At 35.9% G+C, this 11,768-nt stretch overlaps 1 protein-coding gene across 2 annotated transcripts; it reads right to left on the bottom strand.

Moving 5' to 3' along the window:
• Window positions 1-305: 305 nt before the first annotated feature.
• Window positions 306-5,026, bottom strand: LOC127813880 (UPF0481 protein At3g47200-like). Of its 2 annotated transcripts, XM_052354981.1 has the most exons (3): window positions 4,092-5,026; window positions 3,836-3,950; window positions 306-1,135 (listed from the first exon to the last, which is right to left on the bottom strand). In XM_052354981.1, the coding sequence occupies exons 1-3, from the start codon at window positions 4,343-4,345 to the stop codon at window positions 416-418; spliced, it is 1,089 nt and encodes a 362-aa protein (XP_052210941.1). In that variant the 5' UTR covers window positions 4,346-5,026; the 3' UTR covers window positions 306-415. The 2 variants fall into 2 exon arrangements, with proteins under 2 accessions (XP_052210941.1, XP_052210940.1); XM_052354980.1 differs by having other exon boundaries at window positions 307-1,135; window positions 3,836-5,021.
• Window positions 5,027-11,768: the final 6,742 nt, after the last annotated feature.

The following is an 11,768-nucleotide window of genomic DNA, read 5'->3' as shown; positions in this document are numbered from 1 at the left end:
ATATGAATGTAAATAAAATTGTACAAATAACACTTCAAATTAATTTGGGTAAATTATATGAAACCCCCTTGCACTTAGAGTCATATGCAATTTACCCCCTTGTGCTTTCGATTGCACCAAAAAACTCCCTTACACTTTCAAAATGTTACAATCACTTACAATTTGTTATTATTTTACATAATTTTGTATAATAATCTACGTATAAAATATATAATTCTACATACATAATTCTAATATATCAAAAAAATATAAAATTTTATATTAATTAACTAGTAAATTACATAAAATTATGTAAAATAATAACAAATTATGGCTGATTACAACATTTTGAAAGTGTAAGTGGGTGTTTTGGTGCAATCAAAAGCACAGAAGATAAGTTGCACATGACCCAAAATATAGGAGAGTTTCATATAATTTAGCCTTTTATGATGGTGAAGATAGTTTGTACTACTGAAAGATAGAAGAGACAGATAGAAATAATTGACAACGGTTCTCTAAAGTAAGTTAGAACTACATTGGCGCGATGCTTAGGCCAAGGCTTATTGCAGTAGGAGATGAGATTGTTGTACACCTGGCAAAGGTTGTTGTTCATCTCCATGACCAAATCTTTGGACATTGTGTTGAACAAATTAGCTGCCTTTTTGTCGGTCCCAATAAAATTTGTTATTATCTCACCCGAGGTCAAAAGTTTGATATCATGCTCGTCGTCGATGATGTGGTCCATGAACGCGACGAATGAAGTGATATCATTGCCAGCGAGGATGTAGCAACACTCGAAGGCCATGAGATTCAAGAACATTGATTTGGAATAGCGATCAACTATGAAATTGGGAATTTTCAAGATGCCGTCGTCGAAGGTGATGTCCCGGAGACTATTACTTCTGCTTTTCTCGAAGCGGACGCCGGCCAAGTATAGCTTAGTGGCTATGCAGTAGAAGTTGTGGCTGACCTCGTCGTTTTTTTCTTCTCCTCGATCTGCAAATCGAGGGGCTGCATTTTCATGTTCGTTGTCTATATGGAGTAGGCTCTTACGGTAGAGGTGAAGCACGTGCAAACATTCGCCCATCTTTGGGTGGTTGCTAATGTTATAGCTGAGAAGCCAGAGTATGTCTTTGTTCAATGCTTCAATGTCATGCTGCACAAATAATGTGAGGGGTAAAGCAAGTATGAAACCTGGACATGGATGCAGGACATGAGGACACCAGACATGCTACTTAAAACATGACATTGTGGAGAAATGCTAATTAATAAAATAGTGTTTTATATTTTAAAACATAACAAAGTCTCAAAAGATCCAGAAAGTATACTTGGAAGCAGAGATGGCAAACGGGCCGGGCCGGGCTAGCTCGGCCCACCACCAAGTGGCCCGCGAGCCTGGCCAAATCGGTTCGCTTAAAAACGGGCCAGTAGATTGCTGGCCCTAACCCGGCCCTACACGGGCCCGCAGGCCAGACGGGCCAAACAGGCCAGCCCAGCCCACCCAGAGGGCGAGCGAGAGGCGCGGGCGACAGAGAGTGAGACAAAGGGCGAGCGAGGGCGAGAACGAGAACGAGGGGCTTGGGCGAGGGCGAGAGCGAGGGGCGTGGGCGAGACAGAGGGCGAGGGCGAGGGTGAGACGAGGGGGAGGGCGAGGGTGACAGAGACGAGGGGGAGGGCGAGGGCGAGACAGAGGGTGAGCGAGGGCGAGACAAGGGCAAGGGAGAGGGTGAGACAGAGGGCGAGGGCGAGGGCGAGGTGCGCGGGTGAAGGCGAGGGAGAGGGCCAGACAAAGGGCGAGACGAGGGTGAGGGCGAGGGCGACAGAGGGCAAGGGCGAGATAGAAGGTGAGGGCGAGGGCTGTTTGGGGGGGGGGGTTGTATGGCCGCTTAGCGGGCCGAGCCAAATCGACCCGACCTTAAATGGGCCAGCAAAATGCTAGCCATAGCCCAGTGCCGGGCCAAGCCCATTTTGCCATCTCTACTTGGAAGTGGTAAATATGCATTTAAAATTCCGAAGTCAAAAGTCAAAATGAATAACATCAATATTTTAGTTAACAATCACATATTTAATTAGAATAGAAATATAAAGAATATAAAAATTAAATGATCATATAATTAGAAATGTTCAAAAAAACCACTAAACCGTAAAAATTGATTAGACTGCAAGATTTTAGGAGAACGATTTGAGATAATTTGAAAAATTCATAAACCGTATAGTTTACAGTTTGATAAAAATACTTTCAATTTTTAACCGAACCACCCAAATAGTATAACAATATCAAAATAAAAAATAATTAGTAATTAATTGATTATGTTTTAATTAATTTGGCTTATTATTTGGATTTTAATAATTAGTAGTAAGTTGATTATACTTAGTGTTTAGACTTTAGTAGTTTAGGCATGTTTTGAAAATATGTTTAAATTTGCATTTTGATTTTTTGATTAAGTTTTAGTTTGTTTAAACTATTTACTTGTATAGTTTTTTTTTTTCCTTATAAAAAGTTAATTTTGAAGGGAAAAACACAAAATATGTTAAAATGATCAAAAAAAAAATTTAAACCTAATTTGTTAATCTACAAAGCCCAATCCACTTGAACAAATCACGAAAACTGCACCAAACCACACCATATTTTGCTGTGTGGGCTGGTGTAGTTTATGAAAATTGAATTAAAGCGTGCGATTTGAAGTAATAAAAGAATTGCACTTATGATTTGACATATTAAAAAAATTTAGACTGGCCAAACCACACTCTGAACACCCTTACATGCAATCAAAACATGAAAAATAAAAAATTTACTTCCCTCATGATGACCCTGGGGTCGATTTAGCAGGGCACTAGTAATAACGTGTAATCTAAAAAATAATAATAATAATCATATAATTACTAAGTCAATAAAAGTGAAGAGTACGAAATAAATAACATGGGTTGAAAAATTTTAAGAAAATATCAGATAAGCCATGTGGGTCTATCTTATACATGTTGAAGTGTCTAACACTAATATGACAATCCGTAGCAAGTGCATGAAGTTTATAAGTAGAAACAATAGTATCTTACTAATAATGTTAAGAAAAATAAGAAGATTCATGAAAGACAATGTGTTTGGTCACAAAAACTATTCTAAAAATTCAAACTCAATAAACTTATATTGACTTTGAATACTTACAAAAAGAGCCCAATTTTTGAATAAATTGTACCCCCAAATTACTTGAAGATAAATAAGGTGAAATAATCTAAGTAGTAGAAAATAGGCACCAACAATATCCTAAGGGTAAAATAAGAATAATAGTAAGAAGCATAATTTAGTCACGAGATTAAACTACACAGGAAGCCTTTCTTTAGAAGTAATTCTAATTAAAAAATCTCTCAATATGAGGTAATACTTAGAATTTAGGGTTCACAGATAAATAGTACGAAGAAACATAGGATAGGCCTCTCAAGACCCCTTTGTCACATGTCCTAATAATCTCATAATTTTAATCCAAATTAATCTCAAACTCACGAAAATAAGATAAATCATCTACATGGGTAAGGCCAGCTAACTCCCCTTATGATCCTTATTAGAAAACTTAACTTGAAAGGTATAAAAAGATCTTGACGGATGAGCCAAATGTATGATATTCTACGTTACTCTTAGATGCCTATAAGTTATCTCTCAAATTCTTTTATAGTTTCAGTATCAGAGTGACATCTTTTCGATCAAGTCATGGGATGATTACTTTTGTCTTGATTATGCAAAAATCTCAAGTTTAGATAAATTAGTCCAAATCTCATATAAAATCTTGTGAATTCAACTAATGATTGGCTTATAAATCTCATTTAATTTAAAAAACGAATGAGAAAATAACCCAATGTATACCTCAGAATCGTTTAGGATATCTTTGAGCTTGAGCAAAAGTGACATTGGCAACTGATTCTCTAACATCAATATGTCGGCCTTGATAAACTGCATGACATAGAACTTCCCATGTCGGCTAAAGACCGGATCATCGTTAGAATAATAGTTTTTATACTTGTAGACATGTATTAATTCAAGCATGAAACATCCATCCAAGATCATCAATTGCACGAATCCATTGGTGTTATATTTCCATTTAGAGTCGAGGGAATCGTACGAGTCTTTCAAATGTTGAGCCATTTCCGCTATGATGTTATAGACCTCTTCCGCGTTTCGCCCTGATCGATCGATGAAGCGGAGGTATGCGCGTCGCTTGTGAGCCTCCATCCATGCCAGTTGAGGATCCCCGTAGTGGTACGGCCCAAACGACACCAGCTGGGGCTTGTAGGCTATCTCGTTAATCTTTGAGATGAAGGGAGGGACTTTGTAGATGGACCGTGTAGGTTGCATCTCCACCACCCAACTGCCCATTTCTCCGTTCGCTAGCTCTAGCTTGCAAGATTTGTCTGTCAGCTTTGATAAAGTATAAATACATTGCAAGATTTGTCTGTCAGCTTTGAAATGCTTTTGGGTTAGGTAAGTGTGAATTTTTAAAATTAAAATTTTAATTTAGGTTCGATTCTTACTTTCAGAAGTATTGGTTTATATTATATTTTGGACATTAGAATTTTAATTTTTAGATGAATAAACAAAATTATCCAAAACACATGATTTTAGACCTTCATTTAAACTTTCAGAATATTCATTTTGTATATACAAAATTTATTAAAATGGTTCGATTATTATATTATTTTATAATCCATGAAACTAATTGAATACCCTTAAAGTTAAACATCACAACTTTTTATTTTTTAAAAATTACATTAGTTACCTTTACTATAAAAAAAAAAAAGAGCCAGCTACTGCCAACTACTAGTTGATTGTTTTTTTAAAATACAAAAAAAGAAAAGAAAAAAAGGAAAGCAAAAAAAGAGTGAAGTGATAAAATGATCATTTTTATCTCTTAATATAACAAAAGAAGTTATCAACCAAGCCAAGCAGAACAATAGTGTAATATCCCAAAAATAATAGGGATAATTATATAACTAAAATAATAATAAAATAATAAATTAAATTAATTTAAATTAATTAAATTAATGTTTTAAATTTGAGGCGGTGCGCGTGTGTTGGTGTGCTGTGCATCAAAAGAAATTGAAGCTTCTTGAAGCTTCTGGCCGAGTAAAGAGGAAGCAGAGGGAGCGAGCAGAGAGAGAGCTCGCGAGAGATTGCAAAGGAGAGAGCTGATGCGAGAGAGAGAGAGAGAGAGAGAGAGAGAGATAGAACGAGGGAGAGAAGGAGGTGGCTGCCATGGGAGCTGGCCGAGAGCTCGGCCATGGCAGCCGAGCAAGCAACCAACAGCGGCAGCGATGCAGGGCGGAGCAGCAGCGTCGATAGGCGTCCGGCGAGCCAGTGGGCGGCCGCAACAGGGCTGCCAGGGGCTTGGCCGATCGACCATGGGCGACGCGAAGAAGCAGCGGCGGCGACTGCCCAAAGCGTTGGTGGTGCGATGATCAGCGGCGGCGGTGGCCGCTGGTTCAGGCGAGGAAGAAGGTGCAGGGGAGGCAGCGCAGGGAAGAAGAAGAAGGAGAGGAAGAAAGGAAGAAGAAGAAGAAGAAGAGAAAGGAAGAAGAGAAGCAGCGCGCAGGAGCAGGGGCGCGGGAAGGAGAAGAAGAAGAAGAAGAAGAAAAGGAGGAGGAGGAAGAAGAAAATGAGAAGAAAAAAAGAAGAAATGGAAGAAAAGGAAAATGAGGAAAAATAATAGGATTTTGGGATTTTTCGGCATGGGAAGTGATCAGGTACGTGGGTAAAAATTAATAGAAGCATGTTATATTTTAATTATAAATTTTATGCGATTAAAATTAATTAAATTGAGTCCCAGTTGTGTTATTTGTTAGGAAATGATTTAATTTGCATCGGGAGCTCGAGTGAGGTCGGAATTAGCTGGTTTCAGGCAAGTTCTCAACCCTCATATCCTGATCTTTAATTCCCGTGAGAAACCCTATGATTTCTTGTATTTTATACCCTCAATTCGTCTGTTTCGACTCGTTTATTAATTATGAAATTTTGAGTCGTCCGATTTAAATTTAATTTATTAAGCTGGCTTCGAGGATTTTATTAGCATGATTTAATTTAAAATAAATATGGAGACTCGTTGAGATTTTATTTGAGGTGTGCTTACGTGGGATTTTAGATGGCTAAATTAATTATATTACACAGTAGATTTATTTAATTAAAACTGCGATTTTATTTATTGCCAGCGAACGTTTTACTTCGCAGCAAGTGCGTAAGAAAAGCAAGGAACGGCCGTGTAAAGGCAAGCTCTTAACCCTCTCTTCCTGATCTTTAATTCCCGTGAAAGACCCCGTGATTTCCTGTATTTTATCACCTCCCTTACTTTAATTCGGCACCTTGCCTTATTGGTTGAACTATTAGTCATTTGTTTTAATTTAAATTAAATCCGAGACTTCTATAATTTTATTCGTTGTGAGCCTACGGGGGTTTGTACCGCCCCCATTTCTTTTGGGAATGATGCCGGACCCAGCTTGGGAACTAGGTTCCTAGACGGGCGAGTTTATTTATGATTTTATCGAGCTTATTTACAGTTTTTCTCGGATTTATTTATGGTTTGGTTAGAGCTATCAAGCAGTAGGGCAGGGGTCGGTTGTTGGTGACGTTGGGGTAGACTATTGTACGGCCCTGATGTGGACCGTCGGGTGGACACTTCTAGTCACTGGCCGTTGACCGGTGCCACGCACTGCTGACAAGCTCTGCCAGTATGTGATTTACTACATGATTAGATACCTTGTATTACTGTTCATGATTTGATATGCACATGGGTACGGGTTGCATGTTGGGATATTCATTTATTGAGTATGCTTGGACACGGACATTCTAGTTTGGTTAGGTTGCATCCAGCGCGGGCATATGCATGGCGTGTGGTTTACTATGTGGGCGGAGCATGGCCTGATGCCTGGATGTATGGGCGCCTTGTATCACGTTGATGCTCACTACGCCATTGCATTTCTATGTGCATTGCATGGATACTGGTAGTATTTAGTTCTCGGATGGGAGTACCGTTCCGATGGAGCCTATGGCTCGGTTGTCGGGAGTACCGGCCTGGGACAGCGCGTGTAGGTTTGTGGAGACATTTGTTGCCTTTCAAGGCAGCGGCAGGTTGGTATGGGACTTGGGTGCCAAGTGTCTTATGTGGGCCCCAAGGACCGATATGTGCTTTTATTTTGTTATGCTATTGAGCTGTTGTGTTGTAGCGTCTCATGGCTTGTGTGTACTTGGGGGTTTATTCTGGGGTGAGATTTCTGGTTTTGTGTAGCCTTCAGCCTTTTCTTCCTTATGCTTGCTGAGTCTCTCGACTCACCTTGCTTTCCATCATTCCAGGTAGTGGCGGCGTGGGCCATAGCAAGGGAGTCAGCTTTAACGGCAGAGTCGGTGTGGTGTACAGGCAGTCTCGTCAATCCCTATCTACTCTGATGTCTAAGTAGAATTTACTCTATTATTTCGTACTGTGCCAGGTGTTTTCTCAAGTCTTGTGTATGTCGGCACAGGAGTTTGTATTTATTTATTTATCTTGTGACCGCTGTGTTAGCGGGGTACCCATAGTGCATGCATGTCTTGATCTTTGCTTTCGTTGTTCTTATTTTCGTGTATGCATACCGGGGTGGTCTTTGTCTCGTGTTTCATTATTTTTTTCCTCCCGTAGGCGCTCCCGTTCGGGTAGTCCGGGTGGTTGGGGATATCCGGGCGGGAGTGCTTACAAATCGACTGAATAAACATCTCTGTCTACATCTACATGTCAGTGCATTTAACTCAAAAAATAAGATAAAAATATTGATATGTGTCAATTAAATACAGAAAATTAGAGAATAAAAAAAAAAGTGGAACTCACTCAAGAGGTTTTGTATGAATATCATTAAAAAGTGTCCAAATATCACTTGGAATTAATTTGGTAGGGTGAAGATAGTTTGGACTTCAGTAAGAGAGAAGAGGAGGATGGCTGTGGTAATAAAATAATTGACTACGGGCTTTTGAAATAAATTTAAGTTAGATTCATGCATTATTTATTCTAAAGTGTGTTGATGAGATTTGTGTACACCTAATTAAGCTTGCTCATCATCATCTGGTGAAGGTTATCAAGTATTATATGGTCAACGAATTTTTTTTTTTAATTAATAGAGACATAATTATCTACCAAGTAGGGCGGATCTATACATGAGTTGTATTCAATAATTAAAATTAATTTTTATATTAAAAAAATAATTTTTAATAATAAATTAATTAAAAAAATTACAACTCTCTTCAAAATTTGTGATGTACATTTTACATTTAAAAAAAAATTTAGCATCCCCTATATAAATTTCTAGATACACCCCTCTACCAAATAAGGATATAATGAATTATTCAATATTTAAGAAATAATTATATATTTTAATCTAATTAATTGAGTTTCTCTTCAGCCAACTGGATGTTACATGGTAGTGGGTGATTTCTTAAAATAGTACCGAGGAGCACTTGTCATTGTAAAAAATGACAACAATAATAGAAAAGAAGTGTCAGCAACAGGGTAAGGTTGCTCAGGGGCCAACTCCTCAGTTGCGAAAGGATAGAGGTGGGCCCAGCAAGAAGCAAAGCAACCAGTAAAAAACGTCACGACAGGGAAAATGTTTGCAACGTTTTTACTTGGATTTTTCGAGAGCTCAGAAAATGATAAAGAAAATTATTTTTATACTTAATTATAATATATTTATATATTAATATAAAATATAACAGGTTAATAAATAAATATTAAAAATATCTAAATAACATTTAAAAAAATCCCATCTTCCACCTTCAACTTCGCAAAACAGCAATTACCTTTCCAGGTGTTGTTATACCAAAGCGTGTTGCAGTAGTTATTCCAAGTGGGGTCATCTCCATGATCAAATCCCAAACAAATAGGCTTTTGAAATAGCGGATGAGAATTTATTTATATTGACCTAACATAATATGTGTCATATAATAATTTATAAAAAAATAATAATAAATAAAAAATAAACCGACTATTGTTAAAAGAAAACAAATGGATTATGAACAATAAGTAAACTTTTTTTTTTTATTTATGTGTATATATGACTCGCACAAATGTTATTAGTGCATGATATTCGGCATTTCAAATCAACACATGTTAGGTAAAATTATATTCAATTGAATTAATTTAAATTTAATTGATAAAATTAAAAAGATTAAATAAAATTATAAATTCATGAAAATATTAAATTAATTTCATGTTTAGCCCATTATTTTTTATTTATTTTTTCTTTAAGCCAATAATGGTTTATTTCATATGTATATTTATATTATGAGATTTTTTATTTATTTTTGTGAGATAAAAAACTAAAAAAGTATTTAACAAATTTTAGTTAGTTCACATAAATCAATCAAACAAAAATATACGATTGAGGACGGAAATGAAAAACTCTTTTCTTTTCTTTTCTTTTCTTAAATCTTTGAAAGATATTAATATAAAAACTTTTAAAACTCTCTTCTTTCTCTGTCCTCTTTCTATGGCCACAACATTAATAGCAACAAAGACTACGTTTGCATTCAGGACAAGCGTTTAGAAACCATTGTGACGGTGGTTGATGAGTGGTGCACTTTCTTATTGGACAATTAATTTATAAGCATATTATTTAAACATTAATTATGATATTTATAGTAATATTGATACATTAATCTATTATATATTTGTATGAATATCATCAAAAGTGTCCAAATAACACTGATTAATTTGATATGGTAAAGATAGTTTGCACTGCACTTAGAAAGAAGAAGAGGATGGCTGCTATGACAGAAATATTAATTGTCGTTTATTGTATAATTCACTTATTCCAAGGCGTGTTGCTGGAGTGGATAAAAAGTTTTACTGTGCAATCCTTTTTCTTTTTTAAAAGATGCTTTGTCAAGGACTTCAAAGATCTCACGCGTAATCAATTGACCTCAAATTTCAATAAAAATATCCCCAACAAATCAACTTTTGAAGTAGTGGGTGACATTCGTATACACGTGATCAAAGTTGTCAGTCAATCAAATCCTTGGACATTGCGTTGAGCAAATCAACTCGCTAGGATGTCAGGCTGCACAAATAATTGTTCAATGCTTCAATGTTATGTCAGGCTGCACAAATAATGTAAGGGATAAAGCAAGTATGAAATAACGTTTTATTTTATATTTTAAATCATAACAAATTGTCACCTACTACCTCTTTTATTGTACGGGAAAAGTTCATATACACCCAAGATATCTCCATCATTGACGTTAATTTTGTTTTGACAATATCGAAAGAAGTTAAGGCTACATGGACAGCCTAAGCTAATAATGATGTACGGGGTGAGACGTCACCGCACTGCAATGCCTTTGGGTGTATGTGAGAGTGTGAGGGGGAAAGGTTGGAGAAACTAAGCCACGAACTTGCTCTATCTTTGCCCCCCAACCAGTAGGCTCCATATTAATTCCTCTCAACGTCCACCACTCATTTCATTTTTTCATCTTTATGATTGGATAAGATCTAGGTTAAAATTTATTAAATTTCTTTACAATTTATAATTTGAGTTTTTTATTTTTGATTGCAAATTTTTTTAACTTTATTTTTTAGACAAAAATTAAATTTACGTGAAAAAAAACCACAATGCCCCATTAATCTTACATTAAATTCTATTATTGTAAATTAATTAAACATAAAATATCAAATATACTCTTAAATGGAGAAAAATGGCATTAATTGATAAATTGCTAGGAAAAATTAGAGAAAAAATAGAACAATATGTAACCATTAACCCAAATAGGAAATAATAAAATTTCAAAAGTCCAAATAAGGCTTAGGGAAGTGTTATGCTAGGTAGATTCAGATATTAAGTATTGTGAACATTTTTTATGATATTTGTGTGTATATATATATATATATATTCTTAATGTTAGTAGACTAAACATATATATTAGTAGTTTAGATCTTTTCTTATATTTTTTATTTTAGTTGTGAAGTTTGAAGTATGCTTTACTTTGGATAAATTTAATATATACTTCCTGAACTTTAAAAATATAACTATTCACTTATTGAATTTTGTTCAACGTCAACTATTTATCATCTGTTACATTTTACAAATAAAAAATGTCTGCGTGGCTAACGAAATCTAGAAAAATTTAACAAATAATCGCTGAATTTTAAAAATGTAACTATTTACTGACTAAACTTTGGATTGTTATACTTACTCACTGAATTTTGAATTGTTACTACTTGCTCATTGAACTTTGTTCAAGGTCAACCGTCCATCACCCGTTACATTACCGTCTAATCTTGCAAACGAAAAATATTCACGAGACCTAATCAAATCATTATTTTCGACCAACTCAGCTCCAGTAGCAACAATCACTATTGATCCTCTCCTTGTCGCCTCACCTCTCGCAAGCCAACCATAACTGCTGAAGTGAGGGAATGAGAGAGAGAGAGAGAGAAACAAGGTGCTGGTAAATTGGCCAAAAATAAAGATTTGATTGGGCCACTTCAGATTTCATTAGACACGTAGGCATTTTACGTTTACAAGATCAGACGATGATGTAATGGGTGATGGATGGTTGACGTTGAGCAAAGTTCAATGAGCAAGTTGTAATAATCTAAATTCAGTGAGTAAGTAGTAATATTTTTTAAGTTCAATGAATGTTTGTTAAATTTTTTCGAATTTTGTTAACCACGTAAGTATTTTTTGTTTTCAAGATATAATGGATGATGGATGATGGATGATTGATATTGAGCAAAGTTTAGTGAGCAGGTAGTAACAATCCAAAATTCAGTGAGTAAGTAATTATA

Source organism: Diospyros lotus, chromosome 12 (assembly GCF_014633365.1).
Source record: "Diospyros lotus cultivar Yz01 chromosome 12, ASM1463336v1, whole genome shotgun sequence".
NCBI lineage: Eukaryota > Viridiplantae > Streptophyta > Magnoliopsida > Ericales > Ebenaceae > Diospyros > Diospyros lotus.
This window is presented reverse-complemented; position numbering and strand designations above follow the sequence as displayed.